Source organism: Populus nigra, chromosome 9 (assembly GCF_951802175.1).
Source record: "Populus nigra chromosome 9, ddPopNigr1.1, whole genome shotgun sequence".
In the NCBI taxonomy this organism is placed as follows: Eukaryota; Viridiplantae; Streptophyta; class Magnoliopsida; order Malpighiales; family Salicaceae; genus Populus; species Populus nigra.
Genome location: NC_084860.1, coordinates 12753953 through 12778945, shown reverse-complemented (window position 1 = coordinate 12778945; position 24993 = coordinate 12753953). Strand labels below are relative to the sequence as shown.

General features: G+C 33.8%; 3 protein-coding genes across 4 annotated transcripts; all 3 read right to left on the bottom strand.

Annotated features, from left to right (window-relative positions):
* Nucleotides 1-501: 501 nt before the first annotated feature.
* LOC133703758 (14-3-3-like protein D) lies at nucleotides 502-3855 on the bottom strand. The gene is made up of 7 exons (XM_062128398.1): nucleotides 3610-3855; nucleotides 2690-2996; nucleotides 2502-2589; nucleotides 1756-1865; nucleotides 1495-1643; nucleotides 882-934; nucleotides 502-786 (listed from the first exon to the last, which is right to left on the bottom strand). Exons 1-7 carry the CDS (start codon nucleotides 3680-3682, stop codon nucleotides 784-786), a joined length of 783 nt encoding a protein of 260 aa, XP_061984382.1. The 5' UTR covers nucleotides 3683-3855; the 3' UTR covers nucleotides 502-783.
* A 2729-nt stretch (nucleotides 3856-6584) lies between these two features.
* On the bottom strand, nucleotides 6585-11749 carry LOC133702762 (dol-P-Man:Man(6)GlcNAc(2)-PP-Dol alpha-1,2-mannosyltransferase; the record flags this gene model as incomplete). Its single annotated transcript, XM_062127083.1, has 10 exons — nucleotides 6585-7007; nucleotides 7110-7199; nucleotides 7286-7482; nucleotides 8226-8364; nucleotides 8441-8555; nucleotides 10215-10510; nucleotides 10590-10807; nucleotides 10912-11071; nucleotides 11172-11259; nucleotides 11334-11749. Coding segments are annotated over 10 exons (1851 nt in total), but the record flags the coding sequence as incomplete, so codon positions are not given.
* A 1994-nt stretch (nucleotides 11750-13743) lies between these two features.
* On the bottom strand, nucleotides 13744-20241 carry LOC133703319 (phosphoenolpyruvate carboxylase). Of its 2 annotated transcripts, none has more exons than XM_062127786.1 (11): nucleotides 20094-20241; nucleotides 19547-19731; nucleotides 18835-19226; nucleotides 18572-18656; nucleotides 17702-17924; nucleotides 17473-17576; nucleotides 17270-17357; nucleotides 16599-16753; nucleotides 15110-16108; nucleotides 14635-15021; nucleotides 13744-14290 (listed from the first exon to the last, which is right to left on the bottom strand). In XM_062127786.1, exons 2-11 carry the CDS (start codon nucleotides 19715-19717, stop codon nucleotides 13994-13996), a joined length of 2901 nt encoding a protein of 966 aa, XP_061983770.1. In that variant the 5' UTR covers nucleotides 19718-19731; nucleotides 20094-20241; the 3' UTR covers nucleotides 13744-13993. The 2 variants fall into 2 exon arrangements, with proteins under 2 accessions (XP_061983770.1, XP_061983771.1); XM_062127787.1 differs by lacking the exon at nucleotides 20094-20241 and adding an exon at nucleotides 19831-20044.
* Nucleotides 20242-24993: the final 4752 nt, after the last annotated feature.

Here is a 24993-nt window from a genome sequence, read left to right as displayed (position 1 = left end):
TATAGCTAATATATTTTATTTTTTGGATTGTGTACAAGGTAATGAAGAATCATGATCAAAATCAAGAGAACGCAAAATTCATTGCTGGATAATTTTGCTACCCATGACCCATTTATATGCTTTTTCTTTTCTTTTCATCGTCAGTATCGATTCGAAATTTAAATGAAAATCGTACATGTAGCAAGGACTTCTGATTCATCCAAAAGACAAAGCAGCTCTAATGCAGCACCAGTAAAGCTGAAACACTTTCATCATCCACCAAGAAGCTTTCACTACACAGATGATATTATCCAGCAGAATTATCCATGTACACTTAAGAAAGTACCTTGGCGACCAGAACACTAAGCTGAGATAGACCTCACCGTCTCTAAAATGCATTGCAAGCATGAAAACTCTATTCAGTTTCGCACCTTCAGTTTTGTAAGAAAACTCTATTCATAAGTTTATTTCTAGAAATCCACCGAGATCTCCAACATGATATCCTGAAGAGATGGTAATCACTGAATAAAAGATGAATTCTTTACCCAAAACAACCAATTGAAATATAATTGGCCTGCAAGGAAATATGAAAAACCAGCAATAATCGTAGGCCATCCATATTACAACCCAACAAATATTCCTGCTATTTCATAGTTGACGGACAAAGAGACTAACACCAAGTGACAATAGTAAGGTACAACAAATGAGAAAATCTTAAAAACCTCTCTTAAAGTATAGCAATGACACAACAATGTGGGAAAATCATCCTACTCCCATTTACTCATCAGAGTTCCGGTCGCATCATCACTGCACAACAAAAGAATTCAATGAATGTTCATAGATCTGCAAATCCAAATAAATGGTTCAGAGAATAGACAATTCACAATAGCTAAATGGCCAACCTCAGCATCTTCACCCCCACCAGCTCTTGCAGAGGTTTCCATCTTCTGGTCTTCTGTCAAAATAAGAATTCAGCTAAGTCAACTGTCCACTAAAAGCCTACAGTATACAAACATCTGTAATCATATGTGCACAACGGACAACTCATGCTTGCAAAAGGTTCAGGTTAAAGAAGATGCCTACTAAAAACCACTGTGATTTCTTACAGAGAATCTGAAGCATTTTGTACCTGTGAACTCAAACAATCAAATACATATAGATTTTAATTGGTCCATGGGCCATCACTTTTCAATTTTGCTCTGCTCATTTGATTCAGTAAGATACTACTAAACCCAAATGCTCCAAGTAAAAACAAGAAATCATGAATAGTCCTTGCAATGGATGCAGCATCTAAAGAATTCACAAACCTCATAATGAGACAATGTCAAGTATATCAATTTTTCCATTTATTTGTTTATTGTTATGGAGAAAGAGTCTAGCGAAAATGGGATTTCAATACATTTTAGACTGAGTCCAGTATTATACTTAATGGAGAGAACAGATCAACATTATTCTTCATAAAATAAAATGAAAATTTAACCCTTTCAAACTTTCATGCATTAAATCAACAGATACCTCCATCCTCAGGAATATCAGAAGTCCACAGAGTGAGGTTGTCCCTCAACAGTTGCATAATCAAAGTGCTATCCTTGTAAGACTCTTCACTCAGGGTATCCAGCTCTGAAATAGCTTCATCAAATGATTGCTTCGCAAGATGGCAGGCCCTAAGAGACCCCAAAAATGCAATAAGAATTTATATGTATAAGCTTTTCCAATACACAAATAAAATTATAGTCTAGAGCTTTTCCCACATATAAGCAATCACATTCTGCATACCGTTCTGGTGAGTTCATAATCTCATAGTAGAACACAGAGAAATTAAGAGCCAAACCCAGTCGAATGGGATGGGTGGGAGATAGATCTCTTGCTGCAGTTGATGTAGCAGTCTGCAAAAACCAACAAACATGCAGAACTAATGATATAGTCAACCTTATGTAAATGAATAAACTGATAAGGAAGAGGGGAGATTAAAGGAAAACAAGGGTAAAGGTGGCAGATTTAATGAAAAAGAAGCACCATAGAAAATTGGCAGAAAATCAAATGGCCATAACTAAAGAATGCTCCCATGGGAAAAACACATGGAGAATATCTGTACAGGTAAAGAGCCTTTATAGATATCAAACAGGGCTCTGCCAATTTAAAAACATCAAAACACAGCTGTACAACGTTTTATGCAAGTGAAAGCAATCCCTGATCAATTTAACAGTAAACAAAGACGTTACAGCAACCTAAATGCAAGTTTCAATACCATTCTCCTTCTAAGAAATAACTAAAGAGACACAAGAAAATATATGTCAAAGAAAGGATGTAAAGCCTGGGGTTTTCAAAAATAGGTTGCACATGATGAAAATTCACGTTTGAAGATAATCCAAACAGCAACATTGCAAATGTCTGGGAGACAAAAGAACCATCTGTGACTCAGTTTAGAGCAGATGAGTGCTTAAAATCAAGTCAAAGCTCTCAAACCCTAGAATTTAATCATGGCATCAAAGGAAAACAGAATAAAAAATAGGCATACATACCTCATATGCCTTAAGTGACTGATCAGCTGCCTCTTTCCTCTCATTACCACTCTTGAACTCTGCTAGATACCGGTAATAATCACCTTTCCTGCACCAAACCCAAATACCTTCATAAATTTCACATGACAATTTAAACCACACCATCTACATAAACAAATTAATAAAATCCCAAACAAATCCACCCTTACATCTTATGGTAGAACACAGAGGATTCCCCAGGTATAGATGATGGAATGAGATGCTCATCAATCACAGTCATGATATCATTGCAAACGCCAGTTAACTCTGCCTCCACCTTCTTCCTATACTCTTTGATCCTCTTCACATTTGTTTCATTCCCTTTTGACTCCTCCTTCTGCTCAATTGATGACAAGATTCTCCATGATGCCCTCCTCGCACCAATCACATTCTTGTATCCCACAGAGAGTAAGTTTCTCTCCTCCACTGTTAATTCAACATCAAGTTTCGCCACTTTCTTCATGGCATCCACCATTTCTACATGCCATCACACAATAAACTATCAGTTTTCTAACAACTTTCAACAAAAGTATCAAGATCATAAATTTGTTTCTTTTATTTTTTTGAATTTCCACTAGAAATTAATTTCGATGAACAGAAATAATTCCGTTTTTATTTTACTTTTCACCTATGTAATCACAAATAAACAAATTAATTAGTTGATAATTACTGAATCAGCAATTACTAAATTTCCTCTATTTTTTTTTTTTTGAAAGATCCTAAATTTAAGCACAAAAACCTACATTAAAAGACATAATAATAGTGAAATTAAGAAGAAGAAAAAATCACCGTCAAAGTAGTTGCAAATGAAAGAAGAAATCAATCAAAATAATTAAAATCCGTAACCTTAATTAAACGTGATTAACTTATAATCTCCCAAAAAAGAAGACAAATATATTTCAATAATTTTTGTAAATAAAAAGTAATAAGTATTGAAATGTAAGTTAAACCTGTTAATCAATCCATAAATCTACGATCGGTCATACGATTGAGTTCTATAATGAGCAAAAACATAACGTGAAAGCACAGATCTAGAGTGAGAGAGAAAGAACAAACACGCATATAAATACATCTAGAGAGATAGACTGACCGTCGTAGCGTTCAGCTTGCTCGGCGAGCTTAGCGACGTAGACGAAGTTCTCGCGATCCTTTGATGAATCCATGGCTATTTCTGATCTATCTCTAGAAAATCAAACACAGTCCGTTCCTCTCTTTCTCTCTCTAGGAAAAGCAGCTAGCTATCAAAATGAGCCGGACGGAGAGAAAGAAAAAGGAGGGTGGAAAAAAGAGAGCCTGCTTTGTCTTTCTTTCCTTGGTGTTTTTTTTTTTTTTTCCATTAGTGAGGAAAAGGTGTATACAGCCCCCTGAATATTATATACACTTTCATTTAGGCCTTCTATTTATTTATAATTTCAATTGGTGCCCAATTAGCTTTTTTATCATTCTAGAGGTCCTTCTTATTGCCACACTCATAATATTAAGTGCCACCGTCTTGTGTTTTGCATAATTTATAAAAAAATATTAATAAACCTGATTTTTATGCTAATATCATAATTAAGAAATAAATATTTGGATAATTTCTTAAGAAAATAAAAAATTAATATCATAAGCCTTCCATGAGGCAAACATTGCAATGATTAATTAGAAGAGGACCTAATTGAGTTGCACTAACTGCAATTAGAAGAGACCTAAGTGAGCATCTTTCGTTGATTTTGTAGGTGACGTGGATTTTCGTGTGCCGGGGAGGACATGCAAGCTCGGAGTCAGCTTGTGGGGTCGGATATGATGGTTGAGTGGAAAGGAAGGCGTGAGTGCCACGCCGGCATCTAAGCATTTGTGAAGCTCACAGCATACATCGACGAGATAACCCACTCCCGCGACGACAAAATTTGATTTTAGGGAAAAAATGCAACCCTCTCTTCATCTTTCAAGGAAAGAAGACAAGAAATGAGGCGTGCAGACCCAGAGAAAGAGAGAAAAGAAACAAAGAATGGATCAATGGGATTAAGATACCGTCACGTGCCACCGTAAAGTAAACGTCAATTGAGATGATTTTACCGATACCAGGGAAGGTCACCATTGGAGCTACGAGGAAGTCATACACGCCTCTGTGAATGTGGTGGCCTTCCTCCCATGGTGATGCGTGAGTTGCAAGCACCAAACTGTTTTTTATAACGATCTTTGATTATTTTTCTTTTTCTTTTTATAACTCTTTAATTTAGCCTCGAGTCTTATCACACTTGAGCCCAATGAAAGTCCCACCAGAAAGAAAAATAGAAAGAGGTAAAGGAAAGAGACATGTGGCCTAAATAAGCTACCTCATATAATATGTTTTTTCCTAACATCTAATGCAATCACTTTTCTTTGTGTGAGTTTTTTCTGTAATTGATCAAAAACTTCTTTTACAATATATATATATATAACCTATTACGTTGATGGCTAGTCTGAAAGGTTAACTCAGGTTTATCTAGGTTTATCTAGGTTGTAACACTTTAATATTTCTATGCAATTTAAGTTTTATTTCTTATAAATAATTACTATTTTTTAAGTAATTTTTTTTATAGTTTAATGAAAACCTACTGAAATTTTAACAAAATCTCCTCTATACTGGAAGATTCTAAATTATCAAAAAAATACCTGTAACACTTTAATATATTCATCAAACAAACTCAAGTTATTATCCAACCATTATGGACTCATCATTTCACAACACATCTCATCACAAACTCATATGTTAAATAGCATGACATGATGCAAGATCATACTTTTTTATTTGTATCTATCTCTTAGCATCTTGATTTAATTTTTATTTATTATTAATACTCTTTTAAATATTGATTAACACATGATATGATGATCAATTAATTTTATTAAATATACAAATTAAGTTTTCAATTTGCATTTCAAGTTTTCTATCGTCTGAAAAAATAACAATACTCCCATTTTCTTTAATTCTAGAATTAACTTTTGATCCGGACCGCAGAGCACAACACCACGGCTACTTAAATCTTAAATTTCAATCCGGTCGTTCATTCTTTGAATGATATTTATGAATTAGGTTAACTTTTATTTTAAACTTTGATCCCGAAACAGACGTGATCGAGTCTTCATAAATTTGTGTAAATGTGGCATAACAATTTGTTTTGTTAGGTTTATTCCGACGCAAAAATCTATCTGGGTACACACATTAGCTTGAAAGATGTCCTGCTTTCACTGTAGCATAAATATAATATTCTCCTAAACTTTTTTTTTCAAGTTAAAAAGAAAATTATTCCGGCCCACCAATGTAGAAACATATATAGATTGCGTGAGAAGAAAATAGCAACTCTGAAAGCATTAGTGATACCATTCATTCACCTTTCCAATCTGCGCCTCCATGTCTACTAAGGAAACAAATGCTTGAAAGTGTATTAGTTAATATTTTTTAAAAATATTTTTTATTTTAAAATAATTTAAAATTATTTTTAAAATTATTTTTAATATCAACGAACTAAAATAGTATAAAAACATAAAATAAATATTAATTTAAAATAAAAAAAAATCAAAAACATAAACAAGGCTTAAACCAGAAAGCAATGCCCCCCACCCACACGGTAAACATCAAGCACCGCCGAAATCAGCAAATCATCATCTGTCAAGAGTTAATGAATGTGATGCGTCAAAGTAAATCTGTTCATTGCTAACTAGACTCAGCTCAGACACCATGATGGTGTAGCTCATTTCCATTCCACAACTCCACTGGAGACTCACAACAGTGCATCAAGGATATCGCAAAATTTCACGCATCAAAGTAGTTGTTTGCCCTTCTGTATGTCAAGCATCAAGATTCTCCACCGTGAATGAATGGCTGGACATTTTGTTTCAATTTTTTTTTCTCATTTGGCTTCAGTTTACAATGGAATGCAATTATGGAAGAAAGAAAACATTTTCCTGAAGAGAGAACGCAGCGTAAACATAATCCATCCCAGTTTTCCTCAACGGCATCTATCATGCTCCGGTTTACAAAAAGAGAAACTCGTCATGCTCACGCTTTGTGTAGGAGGAGAATAACGTATTTTCCTGAACGGTAGAAAGCTATGAACATTTCTCAACTGCACATAACCAAAACAGCATCTTGGTACAATTAATCTAAGGAATATAATCAACAGATCACGGACCAATCAGGTTAAACTTTGCATGGAATTAGAAAAGAAAAAATTCTGCTGAGTTCAGCGACTACATTTTCATCTCCAGTTTTCAATTGCAAGTTTTTCTTTTCTTTTCAGATCCGGAGGTCAAGTCAAGCTATGAACAGCTACTTGGCTGCAAAATTCGGAGCTCAGGGGACAGGAATTTGAGCTCAAGCTCACATTAATGTCATTTTGATACTCTTTTGAACAACTTGTACATTCCAAAAACATTCTTCTCTTGCCACAGATACGGGATGAAAAAGGACCGGTACATGGAAGGTGAGAACTCCCTGTCTAGATAGGGCAATGCTGCAATTGGCTGCAACGCATACAGTTTTAGTACACACTCTCTAAGGAACATAAAAATGTCAAAACTGGAAAACAGAGATGAGGGGAACGGGGTGAGGGCTCTGATATATACCTCCCAGGTTGACAAGTCACTTCCACGAGTAGGGTAAGGTCGATTAAGCTGCAGCTCAACTAGGAAAGTACAAGCTCCAATATCTCTGATCTGTATGCAAAACTTGTGTTGTTAACTTTATAACGGAAAGGTAATGATGATGAAAAGAAAGCAAAACGAGGTGTGGGATCAATTACAAATTGCTCATCTGATGCCTTGTTCTTGTTGTTAAAATAAGGAGGTGCTGCTGCAGTCCCACCGAGGGTAGAATTGAACGGTAATGGAAGAAGACCTCGGAATCCATCATCAATCCACCGAACTTCACTGATGTATTCAGGAACAAAAAATGATGAAGGAAAGCGATGCCATTCACTTCCGACACAAAGAGTAGAACCTGCGATATACAGGAACCAAAACTAGGATGCGTTTACTTCCGAAAAAATGTAAATGAGATTTATATTGCCTTAAATACATTGAGAACTGTGATAATTAATTCTCTAAACAAAACTTGGGGAGCACATGGCAATTAGGTCCTACAGTGGTTCCTTAAAAGAAAAGCAAGTTGCAACTGAATGGATCATCTGCATCAACTTAATGGTAATCCTGCCCTAGGCAGAGAACTCTCAAATAATACTATCTACCAGCCAGATTGCCAGAGGATCATCTCTTACTGATTATATAATTGCAGAAAGTGTATTAGCCTGATCTAACTAATGCTGTAGTTTCTCTATTATCATTATTATATATACACACAGGTGACCCAAGAGGTAAGGCAACAAGTTCAGCAAATCTTTACAAGTAGAACTGGTTCTTGTGCCATCCTGAAGCTACTGTCATGCATTTTACTACATTTATAAGTATTCTCGATTACAAATGACTTGCTGAATATTCACAATTCACTTTCTCCAACACCAAAATAAGCCACAGCAGAAAAGTTAACCAAAAATTTGACAATTGATATATATATATATATATATATATATATATATATATATATATAAGAGTTAGAAGGTCTAAATCACCAGATAACTTTTTTCCAACACTAAATGTTGCAGAGCAGTAACCACCCAAAAAATACAAGACTAACAAGATAAGTGGGAATGTTCCAGCAGTGTATTACTCCAAAATAGATCATACCTGTTTCTACATCATCATAGTGCTCCAAAATCTTGTAAGCCTCCAAAGGAGCACCATAACCATTAATCAACGAAAATGTACGAGCATGGGATGCAGATAATATTAGGCCGAGAACCAAAGGCCTGACAAATTTAGCTATCTGCATGAAAAAGTACCGTAAGTTTAAAGCTAATAAAATAGGCATGGAAATATAGAAGAATAGATGAGAAGCCTACCACAACTGGCCAGGAATTGTCATGGGGATTATATTTGTCTCGGAAAAGATCAGGAAAGCTCTCAATGACAGCTGAAGCAGCAACACAGACAAGAGGGTATATTGGATAAAGGAACCTGCAGTGGTGGTTGGAAATGTATCAATCATCATAACATTTGACCATTTCTTCTCTACTTAGATCTGCACTCTACACATAATCAAGCATCTCTTTATCCATAAAATATATATGACCCAACCAAAAGAACATTGTTTTATACAAAGAAAATAACTTAAAAATGATGGCACATTTTCCAACAGCATGCAAACGAAAGATTAGAAAGATGCGGGATGGCAATCCAAACCTTGACAAAGTATTTCACATTGCACAGGTTTCTGATATAAAGTTTGCATATAGTGTCATGATCTAAACCCTCTATCAGCATCACATATGAATTTGTGATTGGACAAGAAAAAATCAGATTCACTTTTGTCAGGGAAGATTTAATAGTGCAGTTGGGTAGTTTACATGTGAGGAAGCAAAAGGAGGATATCATTTATAAAATTCCTGGACTTTCCTCATCCACAAAATATAGTTGTAGTAGCATTCAAATGAATGAATGACTGCCCCAATTGATGCAATATGGACGAACAAAAACCATGTTAAATAAGTACTGATTCGAGGAAGAGTTTCAGACTGGATGACATGATCCTCATAACATCCATCTTATTTGAAAGTTTTTGCCTTGACTCTTTCAAGCTCACTCCAATGCATATCTCATAGTGGCAACTCAGATTCTTCTTGGAGAGCAAACTAAGACCATCAGGTTCACTCTGACATTTCTAGATAAAAGCTTAGTTGATTTTGCCATAGACCTTTGGAAAAAACAAAGTCCATGGTTCCTATTCACGACAAGACCTTTCCCTTTTGTTCTTTATTTTAAAATTGCATCCCAAGAATTGAAAAATTTAGCAACATCGTGTGTAATTCACAAACTTCCACTCAATTCAACTAGAGTTACCCTATTAGATGCTTCACACACATTCTTAACTTTCAACCCCCTTTCTTGCTTTTCTAGCACTACAAAACATCCCCCCCAAACTCTCTTCATAAAAAAATTCAAATGCAAGTCACATAGAATGCTAAATCTGAATGCTAAATCATTTCAAATTATTCATCCAGTCAACTACAACTCTAAAAAAGTTGCCCGATACCAATCATTTTGATGTCTATGTAGTAGGGCAATTTGGCAACACAAATAGAATGCAATTGCTACTAACTTGAGGTTCATTCAGCATTAGAGTTTATGGTAACCAAAAGTAGACCATAAAACATGTACACAACTACACTCTAAGCAGATGACAACCTCAACCTTATCATGAGACTAAACTCTGAAACCGAGACAGAGTATCTTCAATAAATTGAAAGCAAATGGTCTTGTACCAATGTAGCAATACAAAAAAGTCAGCCTTGCAAGAAAACTTAACAGTCATTGAAGTCAGTCAAACTCAAATATAAGAAATTTATCAAAACACGATTTCTTTTCTATCCACTAGAATTTCCTTAATAGATAAGAATGGACATTATAAATGGTAAGTAGACAAACATTGCTAACTAGAGAGAAATAGAGTTAATTACTGGAATAAAGAATGCCAGGACACAAAAATATGGAAAGATTAGCAGAAACATTCAAATCCATATCAATACTTTGTACAGGAAGATAGCATGGGTGATTACAAACAAATCTGACACAAAGAGCTCTGCAAGGAATTTGGAGGCCATAGTATGAAAAACAAACCTTTCTTCTTTGTGTGGTTGCAAAGACATGAGCACCAGCCATATATAAAGAGGTGAAACCACAATTAGCAGGTCTGGAGCATACTTTCTCCTTGCAATGGGTAGAAATGCAAGGAAGAGTAAACCCAGGATGAAACAGAAGTTGAAATTGTTAAATCCATTCCTCAGATAAAATAAAGGGCCTTCAATCCCATATAAGTGGCTCTCACCACCTCCTAGGACATTATATACTATGAGATTAAAAACAGATGATGTCCACCGTTTGTAGTAGTAATAGTCAACAAGCACCGAGAGCACCTGGAAGAATAACATTCTTTAAATTGTAACGATAGCAAACATCAATAATCAAATCAAATCAAATCAACAAGGCACTTACAAGAAGAACAAGCGAAGTGACTGCCCCAGCTAAAAATGTTTGTTTAAATCTTCTTGCCAAAGAGTAAATTGTAATCGGCATGAAAGCCAAAATTGAGAACGGCCAGCCAAGAATTACTCCAACTGCTGCAACGGCAACAGCAAAAGCAGGTTTCCCAAGTAAAAATAATCCCGACGAAAGACTCATGGCATACATAGAAAACGAACTCGGCAAGAAACCTGCCAATCATATCCAACACAGCATAGATTGACAAAATGAACACATCAATATCCAAAAAATAAAAAAAGAATAATAGAAACAAAAACACAAAATGCTCACTTACTCGTGCTAGCAAAGAAACAACCACTGGTTAAACATAACATGGCGAGCGCATAGGAAGCAAGTCGTTTACCATACTTCCTTGAAAGTGCTACTACTAGCGTAGCATCAGCAATAACTGACACGAAACCTAGAAAAAACCTTACTGCATAGAACACTCTCACCTGCACCGCGCATAAACAGAAAAAGAAACTCTCTCCTTAACAAACCCTCGACACAAACAGTGAATAATTGAAGTAGCCAAAAGGAAAAATAAATTCTTACTTTGTCATCAGGAAACAACCAGGAAGCTGGTAATCCGACTAATTCATGGAAATTAATGTATAAATACGACCTCAGCGCAAACTGAGAACTGCAAAACCAACAATACTTTTAAAATCAAATTTTAATTAAGAAAAGAGATAAAAATAATGATATTTCAATCACCTGTATTCCCAGGTTTGGAAACCAGAATTATAGAGCAGAAAATGAAGAGGCTCCCAATAATTGAAAACCTCATCACAATCATGAATGATATTTGATGTAGCACTCAAGTAGCGCAACATTCCTAAAGCGAGTAAGGGTAAGAACCATCCTATTGCTTTTTGTTCTTGCCCTTCCTCTGATCGCTTTCGTTTGTCTTCCTTGTCGTAAGGTTTTGATGGCGAGGAGGACGGCGATGGGAGATCAGACGCTACTCCTCGTCTTTGCCGAGTTGGTAATGCTAGCGCCATAGAGGAGGATGCTTTTTCTTTTTCCGGTGTGGCGTGAGAGTGGAGGTGATTGCTTCTCGCTTCACTTTGGTGGCTTGATGTTAGAATTTTTCTTTTCTTTTTGGTATAAATATAATATGGATTTCTTTTTCAGCTTTTACTTTTTGTTTGCTCCTCTTTCTTCTAGATTATTTTTATTGTTATTGGGCCCGCTTTATTACTTTATTGCTCAAAATTCGGGCCAGCAAGAAGAGACCAAGGTCCGTGTTTAAGGCTGCCGTCGGCCCATTTTCATGGCAAACCACCACCAAAAATGCACGGGAGGCCATAACCAGAAGTTAATTTCTCTACCAAAAATCATGTGTTGATTTTGTTTTTTTTTTTTTGCTCGGCTGTTTTTTTATTTAAAAAGATATTAAATTAGTTTTTTTATATTTTTATTTTTATTGTTTTGGTTTATTAATGTTAAAAATAAAAAATATTATTTTAATTTATTTTCAATTAAATTATTTATGCTAAAAACACTCTATAATACATTACCAAACCCACACTAAAACCTAAAATAATTGCATCTACAAGATAACTAACAATAAAAAGATTATTTAAAATGAAATGAAAAATATGAAGATTAAATATGGGGTTTTGCGAACATAAAAAACTAAATTTTATTATTTTTAATTTTTTTTAATAGTAAAAAATCAGATCTAAAATCAACCCAACTCAAGATCTAGCTAAGTTAAAACCAAACTGGTAAATTATTGATTAACCTATCAAACTAGATCGAGTCTTGTAACTATTGTATCTAGACTTTGAACACCGATATCAACTCTAATTCAATTCAAGCATGAATGTTGACTTATTAAACTTTGTTTTTTTTTAAACATAAGATAATTTAATATGACCAACAAAACTCAATATCAAATAGTAATCATGAAGTATTTTAATGACGAGTAGCATGGATTGGAAAAGAAATGGATAGCCTTGTTCAATTTTATTAATATACTAATTCTACATTAGAATTTTCTAAAATCTTAAACAAATATACTAAAATAGGAGTTGCCTAAAAAGTTTTCCCGAATACAGCTCTTTTCCTTCCAAACGAGGAACCTAGCCAACTCCACCTAGCCAACTTCACAAGCCGATATAATTTGAACATCATTTTGGAAGTCTCGTCAAATGCCACCGCACATGCTTTTCAAATAGCACAAACTTGGTGCCATATTTTTAAAAAAAATAATATTTATATTTTTTAAAAAAATCAAATTACTCTCAATTAACTTGATTATATTAAAAAAAAAACTAGGATAAAAATACAAAATATCCCATTAATATCAGTTAAATAAATTTTTTAAGAATAATTTAGTTATTTTATATGTTTTGAAAAAATAAAAATTCAAAAATGCTCGTAGATGCATGTTAAATAATTTTTTTAAAGGTAATTTAGTCATTTTAATATGCTATAGAATGTAAAAAGACCTAATTGTCTCTAATTAATCTTATAATGATTTGTAGACCTTATAAAATCATCGTATTACCCCTAATGTCTAATCCAATAATTTTTGCTGAGAATGGTAAAAATACTATTATACTAATACTATTATACTAATCTAATCTGCAGTGTTTTGTATTTATATTTATAGTGCAACACTGAGCTCTTGTAATTTTTTTAATGGAAATAAAATTTACAAAGATAAATTTGAAAAGAAACTAAGTTTAATTACCAAACTGAAAATAAGTAAAGATTTCAAGGACTAAGAAAGGAAATAATTGGAAGCAAATACCTAAAATCTTCTAGTTTATTGTATAATAATATAATCTACAATCGCTCTGATCTTTTTTATTTTTTTAATTGAAGGGCTTTAGCCTAAAGGGAGACATCTGTGAAGTCTCTTACAATATATATAAGTTAGGAATGGAGTAACTTTCACCATGTTCTTTAACAAAAGTTGGATCAAGGTGAGTACATCAATGGAGATAATGGCATAATTGTACCCACACTCCCGACTTTATCACTTTTCCATGTGGAGGAAGATTAATTTAAGTTCAACAGATCCAAAAGGAAGTTAGATTCTCAGATCAAGCACCATCACCAAAAATTCTTTATACCATCACTCGTAGTGTATACCTAGGCATCAGGCAACAAATAGCCGAATAGAACATATGGCATTTAAAGCATATATATATTGTATTTTGCATTAAAGCATAGCTCATTGAGGGGCCAAAACATATACTATTGGCCTCAAAAGATATTCAGCTGCTGCAAAATTATCATACATGATAATACGATGGGCAACATTGCCCGATGGCATTAAGTAATATATATATTGGGCAAAATCCATCTGTAGAAGGAAGGAAACGAAAAGAAAACAGCCGGGAACCAACCTCCTGGGTTTTTTAACCAGTGTTCTGCATGCCAGCAGCGATGCCCTTCATGGTCAAGATGAGAGTGTCCTCCATACCAGGAGCATAGTCACTAGTAGGGTTCAGTTTCACCAATTCATCAGCTGGTTTGTTTGATTCCATTATTTCCTTTGAGAGGTGTGGTCGTGGTGTTACGCTGTAGTTTGGATCGCGGATCCGTTTCAGTGTGTAGGCCTGGCAAACATTGAGGGTTGTGATGTATGAATCACGCAGCCGCAGTCTTTGTTTCAAGTATGGGTCTCCTTCAAGAAGATCCTTGTGTCCAGCAATCTGAAAAGAAGAAAAAAGCATTAGGCTTTTCTACTGCTTTAAATTGACAACTGCTAGTATCTATTCAGGACAAATTTGTGATTGGGTGCAGGACAAATACAGGGGATGTTAATTCTGGTGCGCATTGAGTTTTGGTAGGGATTAACACTAAAAAGATTCAACATTCTACTGTGTATTAGAATAAAGGAATGATTGAAAGGCTCAGTGAACAAACAAATTTGAATGAGTTATTAGAAAAATACAGAAAAGGATGGCAAGATGTCTGGTGTTTTTCTTTTCTAGATATTCCTCTTAATTTTTCACACACTGAAAAGATTAAGAAGAAATTTATCCTGGTGACTTACCTGAAGAAGGAGGCTCTTGGTTTCCTTATAGTTGGCCCTCAACTTCTCACCAAATGGCCATAGCTCCTTGGAAACAAGGAGTTTGTCATTCAAGGCAGCTATTCCAGGGTCTCCCTTGGCGAACACCATTTCAACCAAATCAATGGTGACCCTGAAGAAAGGCCATTCATTGTACATCTCTTGCAGCATGTGGAGATTTCTAATGTCCTTCTGAATGACATGTTTAAATGCTGCTCCAAATCCTAGCCATACTGGAAGGTGGAATCTTGTTTGTGTCCAGGCAAAGATCCATGGTATTGCACGTAGAGATTCAATGCCCCCACTAGGTTTTCGCTTAGACGGACGACTTCCAATGTTCATCCTCCCATACTCCATCTCTGGGGTGGCCTACAATCATAACAAAAATAAGCATTATTTATATAGTCTTCAACAACTCAAATGACATCATTAACAACATAGTACATGTTTTACTTACAAGACGGAAATACTCGACAAATCTTGGTTCTTTGAAAACTATAGAACGATACTCCTCTGTAGCAACAACTGCCATTTCATCCATCAGGGCTCGCCATTCTGGTTTTGGTGAGACTGGGGGGTGCATACCATGCTCAAGAGTAGCAGCTGCAAAACGCTGAAGTGTTCTAAAGCACAAGTGCTCCTCTCCAAAAGATTGCTCAATAACTTCACCTTGAACAGTGACACGAAGTGAACCATGAATGGTGTCTGGTGGCTGAGACAATATAGCAAGATGAGTAGGACCACCTCCTCTTCCAACAGTGCCACCACGACCATGGAACATTGTTAGCTTCACGCCATACTGCTTAGCTACCTTTATAAGTTCCTCTTGAGCCTTGTACAATTGCCAGGCTGCAGAGAATCTTCCTGCATCTTTACCAGAATCAGAATATCCAATCATGACCTCTTGTTTTCCATTGATATGATCTCTGTACCACTCTATTGAGAAAAGCCGAGACAAAGCAGCAGGGGCAGCTTCTAGATCTGCAAGCTTCTCAAACAGCGGAACAACTCTTAATGGTTGTTTTACATGGCATTCTCGTTGCAGGAGCTCAACAGCAAGCACATCTGATGCTGCAGTTGCCATTGAGATGATATATGCTCCAAAACTATCAGCTGGCAGTTCAGCTATGACATGAAAAGTGTCCAAAACATCAGCAATTTCTTCGGTTTTGGGAAGATCAGGACCAAACAATGGGCGCTTGCCACTGAGTTCAGATAAAAGCCATTCCTGCCTTTGTTCTTCTGACCACTCTCGGTAGGAACCAATTTCCAAGTGCTTTGTAATGGCATCCATGACATCCGTGTGACGATCTGACTCTTGTCTAATATCAAGTCTCACCAATGAAAGTCCAAAGGTGGAGACTTGCCTCAAGAAATCAAGGAGGCTTCCGTCAGCAATTGGTCGGTCACCACAAGAGCACAGTGATCTATAACAGAGCTCCAAAGGTTCCAAGAACTACATAAAATTACGAACCCAATAAGTGCTGTGTTGTTTACATATATAACTACACACAACAAATCCTCAATCCCATCATGATTGGATTTAGTTAATGGATTCTACATTCATGACTACTATGTATGCAAACAACCAATTTATGGTTCCTGATATGTCTTGATAATGCACTAAAGGATACTCTGACAACACTATCAGTCAACATCATATCAAACAAAAATAAAATGCTCCCTTATCATTTGAAGACAGGTTTGGCTCTTAATAGGCAAGCTGACCGTGCAAGGTTTTTATTGATTATGACCAAAAGTCCAGCATAGAGAGAATTTCAATAAGGGATTGAGATTGGGCACTATGATTAGGTCTCATAGTCTTCAGTTGTGTGCAACAGATAGGCCAGAATACTACACACAAACCAAAATGTAAACAGGGATGACTACGTGATTATACACTTGCAATTAAAAGGATTAAAGAGGGGAAACCAAAGATATGATACCTGCTCAACATTTGTGAAAGTTGCTTCCTCTGGAATTTCAGAGATCCCATGAGATAGCAATTGACGAGAGCGTTCACGTGTCTGATACAGCCTATCCCTCAGTTCGCCAAGAATCACACGGTAGGGTTCATTTGGAGGAATCTGTTTCCAAAACTCTGCAATAAGAATGATGTGAACGATTATGGCATCAATAAGATAGCTAATTTATGGTAAAAGACTATTGTGGAATAAGAATCAAAATTACAGAAATAAGAGAAAGTTCCATTTGATAAATACAAAGGTATGCTTAAGAATTTTAGTAGGATTCCCTTCATTGAGGATACTAAATGCCCTTGTCTTAGAAGCAGGGGAAAACTACAAGGTATTACTCTAACAAAATATCAGGACCATGTTTGTTAAGCATATCTCATCGTCAAAATTGGTTGGACAATGGGGTTGGAGGTTTTATGGGATAGCGAAGCTATCATTCATGCAACCCATCGCCTGTTGATCTCCTAATGAAGTGAAGACAAAAAGAATAGAAAACATGTTTTGCTGATAAATATAAAGCATTATGACAGTTTATATTAATTCTTTTTGCTCAGTTACATAACAAGAAAGGAACAACTCACTAACATATTCATGTGAAATGGAAATAAGAATTCACTCATAAATGACATTCAAAATGTTACCTATGTAGTGTTTTGCATCTCTCTTTGAGGATCTATGGAGTACATCTGCACGAACACGGAGCTCGTCACTGCAGCGCCACATTGACAACTGCCAAGGAAAACATGAGGGGAAATTAGCATGATAACAACAAAGGGTAAGAAGTTAGAAAAGGTCTCTCCATAAACAATGAAGCTACAACAAAATATTTCCAGAGACTAAAAACCTCAAACATCAGATCCTCTATTTGGGAGTAGTACAAGTTAGCAGCCATCATTCTTGCCAACAAGCAAACATCTCTTGTAACCTCAGGAGTCACCCTTGGATTACCTACACTTTCATATCAAGTAAACAATGAGCTACAAGCAAGAGAGATTTACAGACTTGACTTCATATAAAAAACTTAAATATTCCCACAGAATGGAAACAATTTCATAGAAGGAGAAAGATCATACCATCACGATCACCACCCATCCAGGAAGAGAATTGAATAAGAGGAGCATTGTAAGGAACTCGTTCATTAATCCCAATGTTTTTCAAAGCAGTATCAACACGGCGCAAGAACTTTGGGACACCCTTCCAGATTGTCTCATGGAAGTAGCTCATTCCAGCCCTCATCTCATCTTGGGGAGTTGGAGGGGTTCTTCGAATCTCATCTGTACGAAAAGCAGCTTGAATCTACACAGAGGAAAAGAAGAAGAAGAACGAAAGGGAAAAGAAGATCAGCAATCCTGTTGGTTCAATAAATTTGTGAAACATAATTGATCTGTATGTGTGCATCTGTAGGAACACGCTGCAAATTATTTCTTAGATCTTACGGAAAACTTCAAAACAACAATCTCATTCAAGTTGTATTACCACAAAAGTCACTTTCTGAAGTAAAACTTGTACTTTGCATCATACAAAGAAGCCAGATAGTCAGGGAAAAAAAAAGGAAGCACGTGATAAATACAAAAAAGTTTGTCCAGGAATTTGATAAATTTATGGCCAGTTTATGTACATCAATGTTAAAAACATATGCAAAATAATGCTTAAACTCATATCCATATAAATAAACAGAAATAAGAATATGTTCTTTCATCATTTAGAAACATTTAGAAAAATGCCATTTGGGCATGTATTCTTATGTATGTTGGAGTACATAAATCACTTCTCGTTGCAAAAATGCAAAGATCTGCTGGCCTTCGAAACCATTCCTCCCATCTAAGAAAATCCCAATTTCAGGTTTCAGGTGAACATAACATGAACAGAAAGGAAGATTTATAAACTGTGTAGAATCACCTGTACTTCGGATAAATCAAAACAGACTTTAAGAAAGCATTTACCTCTCGCTGCAAAGCCTCATCAAGCTCCTGCTTTTCATTAGGAGTAATGTCTTTGGCATACAACTGGGCCAAACAATTCCGTAACCTGGACAACGAGAGTAAGTAATACAGGACGCCATGATTAGCAAAGCAAACCCAAGATGCTGTGTTTAATTCGACTGAGGAACAGTAAAAGAAGACATGCACTACAACTTCAATTAAATCCTCGGTGAGAAAGAACAAGAACTGAAATACAAAACACAACAATAAGATAGAGAACAAACCTTGCATGCTTTTGAAGCAAAGATCTACGGACTGATTGCGTAGGATGAGCAGTCAAGACAAGATCTACAGTCTGATTCTTCAAAGCATCAAAAACTTCTTCAGGAGACTTCTTCAGATCAACAACCAGTCTCCTGAGAGTTTCTTCTATATCTGATTCTGTGGTAGCAGAGTTCTCATCAGCAAAGTCTCCCTTCTTTAACTTGTTCCGTCGCCGATACGCAATTTGAACTTCCTCGGCTAAGTTGGCCAAGTTAAGCATGTGGGAGAAAGACTTCGCAATAACAATGGAGTCCCCAGGGTCCAAACTAGTCAAGACACTTCCAAGCTCCTCCAACTTCTTGGGATCATGCTTCCCTTCATACTCAGCAGAAAGCTCATAGCACTCTTGAACCTAAGTAGAACACATTAGAAGTTCTGTAAATTAATATACCTCACTACATAAACATCACTCATCATGTCGTATAGCAAGGCCCAAAAAGCACGTACGTGAAAATTATGATGTAACTATGTACGATCATACAAAACATGAAAGCTAAATCATTCAAAATCCCAGCAAAACCCCAAAAAAAAAATCAATAGAATCTAAAATTTAAAACATATTCAAAGGAGCACTGAGTCTTTTGCAAGATGGAGAAATCAAGTTTGAGCACATAATGATCAAGATAAGATAGAAACAAAAACAAAAGGTAGGTCAAGTTCAATAATATTCACCGTTTCCTTGAGATCCTCTCCATGTAAATCTTGAAGAATGTCAAGAAACCGATCCAAAAGCAGAGCATCATACTCAATCAATTTGTCATCTTCACTAACTTTTCCAGGGACCAAAAGCCTAAGCTGAGCATCAATCGATGCCAACTTCTCTAAATTCCTAGTATTTGCCATAAAAGGACTCCTCTCTGTTTCAATCAAGCACGCAAAAAAAGAAAAAGCAACATTAAAAGTTAAACAAACACGAATAGATTAAAAAAAATAGAGCGAAAATCCCAAAATCTGACCGCAACCCACTAAAGTTTAGCCAATAAAACCAAAGTTTTAATATAGAAAACCCTCGTATATATATAAAAAAAAATGTCGGGTGATAAAAGCAATAAGATGCACGTAGAAACAGAGGACAGTGATATGTGATGCCAAAAAAAAAAGTTACGATTTTGGAGAAGCCCAGATGGAAATAATGGAGTAATTGAGGACACTGATATGTGATGCCAAGAAAAAAAAAAGTAAAGATTTTGGAGAAGCACAGATGGGAACAATGGAATACCTGAGTCTAGGCAAGTAAGATTTGACGAGAAAGAGACAAGAAGAGAGAGATAAAGAAAGGGAGGAAGCAGAGAGTGAGGCTGAGATACAAAGACAGAACAAGTAAAGGCTATTTATAAAAGAAAAAATCGGTCTCTTTCTCTTTCTATGTATCTAAGCTCTAAACAATGTCAACTTGCTCCTGCGCAAACACAAAAACAGCCGAATTACACTCCTTTTCTCTCTCTAAACATTTAAAGGCTTTCACTCTTTACTTTTTAGAGAGCTTTACCTTCTATTTTGTAACTTTATGCAAATCATGTTTTTAAAATATTTAAATTTTTTTGTTTTACTAAAATTTAATATATTTTATATATTTTAGATTATTTTAATATACTATATCAAAAATAATTTTTAAAAAATAAAAAAAATTCATTAATATATATTTAATATAAAAAATTATTTAAAAAATAATTACAACCACACTATCAAATATTAATAGAAAATGCTTTCAATAAATGTTTCTCTTAAAATGCCGTAGATGTTAAAAAAATTTAACCTAAAAAAATAATAATTAGACATTACTAACTTTAAAAAAAAAATCATGGCTTTGATGACAGAACCACGCAAGTTTAATAAGCTCATTTTATCCCATCATGTAATAATAATAATAAAAATAAGTTCCTGCGATAACTCAACTAAATTTTTAAAAAATTGATCACGATTACCTACTAAAAAAAAATGTTAATATTAAAAGTTATTTTAATATTTTTATTTAATAACAAAATAAAAATCAAATGAAATTTGATAAAATAATATTAAAAATATATTTGTAATTAATCTAAGAATAAAATGCATACAAAATAACAAAATATTGATGGATGAAACTAAAAAATATATTAATTTTTAAAAAAACATTAATCTTGTGAAACTCACAACTCGGGTTATAAGATTAGGATAATTCTATCAAAAGTAAACTAAAAAAATTATAAATTTTAACTTCTAACCAGCCACATATCAAATAATAAAATTGAAACAAAAATGTTACTAAAAATAAAAACCAAAAGAATCAAGATCAAATATCATTAAAAAAATTCTTGGTAACCCATTTTGCCAATATATAAAGAATCATATGTGGAACTTAAGAAGGTAGAGAGAAAGGGAAAAAAAATGGGTAACCGAAGCCAAACCAAAGATCCTACATAGACAAGTATCATCGGTGAAGAGAACACTTACTTGAATGATTCTAACAATATCAAGGAAGGGTGCCTCCTGAGATTGGTAATCGTCGTACATGTCGCCCTAGTATAATGCCCTCCTTTACATAACGCACCAACAACTCTTCCACCTTGTCATTGAAACCAGTCATTGAATTGTTATGACAATGATGATTGGAATTAGATTACGTTACTTTACAAGAATTTAGTTGATTTTATTAGAATATTATGAATTAGAGTATATGTGTGATATTGTAAGGGGGTGTTATTGATTTATAATTCATGTATTTTGTTAGGTTAGCTTGTTTTTAATGTAAATTTATGAACAATTGAAGATAGAATTATGACGATGCAATGGAGTATGGACCTTATAATCGGCCTAGTATTTGGTTTTGGTAGAAATTGGATAATTGGTAATAGTTTTTATCAATTGTGATTAATCTTGTAGTATAGTGAAATGGTAATGATTGGAAAAGAATAATTGATTTTGTATATTAACAAATTTGTGAGTTTACTTGTTAGAAATTATAAATGGAAGCTTTAAATATGATTTTGTATGGCCGAGCCTAAAAACTATGATTATAATAGTGAATAAGATATTTAGTCATTTTTACTATGGTGACTAAGGACATGAATTATAATTATAGTTTTTAGACTCGCCCCGGTCCAAGGTCCAGGTTCCAGGTTTTGACTTAGTCATCGGGTCGTTCGGGTCAATTTTTTTTTAAAAAAATCAAAACGATGTCGTTTTAGTAAAAAAAAAGTCAACGGGTTGCAACCGGATTTTTTACCGAGTCTTGTCGGGTCAACCCACTGGGTCAAGCGGGTCACATCAGGTTTTTTCTTCTCCTATTTTTTCTTCAACCCGACCCGGTTTTAGTCTCGGGTCAGTCAGGTCCCGGGTCAGCCTGCTAGGTCGGGTTTTAAAACTATGATTATAATTATTTAGTGAATTACACAGACAATGATTATAATAGTGAATAAGATTTTTTGTCATTTTTTTGTATAATAACGGAAGAGATAAATTAGAACCATCTAGTAAATTATGTAAACGATAGTTATAATAGTAAATAAGACATTTAATCATTTTTATGGATGATGGTTAAAGAAATTGGTACAAATTTTATTTTGGATAATTTAGCAGCGATTTATTTGAAGTATATATGTGAATAATAAATTTCTAATATGGTGGTTAAAATTTAGAATCATTATTGTTATTTAGTTGATTGTGTTAATTTTAAAAATAAAATTATGAAATAATAACTTGATATCCAATTTTACTTTTAAAATATTATATTATTTGCAGGCTCATCTCATTCCATGAAGCATGCTGATATTAGTCATTAGCTTTTATTTTGCTAGGTATATAAAATATGTAATTTAATTATTATGTCATTGTAATAATTTCCTTTTAGATATGCTTAATTATGTAACCTTAATTAAATATTGTAAATCAAACTCTTTTATGTTAAATTCCTCCAGGCATTTATAGTATAATAACAATAAAAAGACAAGTATCAACATAATTGACCATGAATAAATTGTGAGAAATTTTAATGAATTAATAAATGAATTGATGTTATGTATGAGATATCTATGTAGTGATTATGAGAATGTATTTTTTATAGGATATGACAAGATAAAATTTTGGACAGTGTTTTATACAGGAGAGAATCTGGTGAAACTTTGTAAAATTTTGCTTTGGACTTCTTTTTGTTATTTTTTTTAAAAAAATTCAATTATATCCTTTAATATTGGGTTATGGAATTTCGCTTCATATTTTTTTTTGATAATTATTCTTTTTTATACAGGTAATTGTTATCAATTTTTTATCTTTAAATTTGATACATTTATTGTTATTTTTTTATTATATAATTAAATTAAATATCTTGTTGAATCCAATAAAGTCTATAACTTTAGCTGTATACTTTTTTTATTTTTTAGAACATGCTAATAGTGTTTGAACACATTTCTCAAGTTAAAAAATCGACGGGCCACTTATACTTATCTAAGTAGATTCTATATAATATTAAGTGATATGGCATTGGATTCACAATTATGATCTGGGATTGTACCATTTAATTAATATTAATGAATTATGCAATACCAATCAAAGACTGACACATCATGTAGCACAAACTTTATTAAATTAAAAGGAGGAGTGAGTAATATCCCTAGTATTATTTAAAAGAATTCCTTCTGTCCTAATTTAAATGGGGTTTCAGGTCAAATTATTTGTTCTTGTGCATAAACTGTCTAAAAATCATACTGCTTAACCTTATAAATTAATTAAGTTGAATTTAATTTCAAATTCTCTTTCCACAAATTAATATTTAAAGACATACATTTATACGTGCGATAAGAAATATCAAGTCTCAAGTCTCAAGTCTCAAGTCTCTTTCAAGAAAACTTTTGGAGACGTTGGACTCTTCAGGCTATACCAAAGGCAGCATGAACCCTTACGCAGCAGAAAGGTCAATTGTGATAGACGGACTATTGCATGTTTTATACTCGTACAAAGATTCTCACCTGTCTATATCGAGAATATTGAACATTTTAATATTTAAGTATTAATATGGTGATTAAGGAAATACTTTCATTTCTTCTTCCTCTTTATGAAAAAGTTCTTTTATTTACTTGTTGAGGGTAAATTTTGAGTTAAGGTATTGTTTGTTTTTGCAGGGAAAGTGTTTTCGTGAAAAAATGATTTTTTTTGTTTTAAATGAATTTTATTTTTATTTTTAAATTATTTTGATGTGCTGATATAAAAAAAAATTAAAAAAAATATTATTTTAATATATTTTCAAGTAAAAAATACTATAAAAAATAACAACTATTACAATACCAAACAACTCATAGCATCTTGCAAAATTTATTTCTCTTAATGTACTAGACTTATGTAGAGATAACGGTCTTAAGAAAATTAGACTCTTGATTAATGAGAAATTGTGTTTAAAATAGAGTTTTGTCTATTTCAAATAAAATAGTTTATTTTTAAATTTAAATAAGAAAGAGAGAGAAAAGACATGGTAATAGATTATAAGAATTGTGTATACAGGGAAAATATTTTTAAGGTATTTTGAGATGCTTAAGAGAATTCAACCTATTATAAAAAATTATTTCAAAAAATTGCTTAGGTTAGAAAGCATTTTTTTTTGTATTTCTAAATATTAAAAATAAAAAAGTAGTAAAAATGAAAAATAAGTTGAAAGGTATCAATTTTGGGATTCTCCAATGAAATCATATGAATTTAATTGGATAATTTTAATGTAATTATGGAAGGCTCCAATAAATTTAGGATTTAATCAACGTGATTTTTTTTTATTAGGGACCTATTAGGAGACTATGTGTTATAGAAGGGTATGGTGATCAATTTTTCATCGGGAGTGGAAGTTAGGCTATTTCAGAAATTTTATATGACACATTTCATCCTTATGGAGCTTAATCTTCACCATATTAAAATAACTTTCAAATGTAAATAAATTATGCTTAACTTCCTAAGGTCTCTTTAAGTGTTTTCTTCTAAGTACTTTAAATTCACAATTAATCTACACCCGTTAGTGTTGATTTTTTTTTTATATAAAAAATATTAGACAGACAACGTTTAGGTTTTGAGAGTAAAAGGGTGTTTGAGAGAGCGGTCCAACCGTGCTTTTTAAAAAATTTAGATTTTTTTGTTTTAAATTATTTTTTTTATGATTTTAG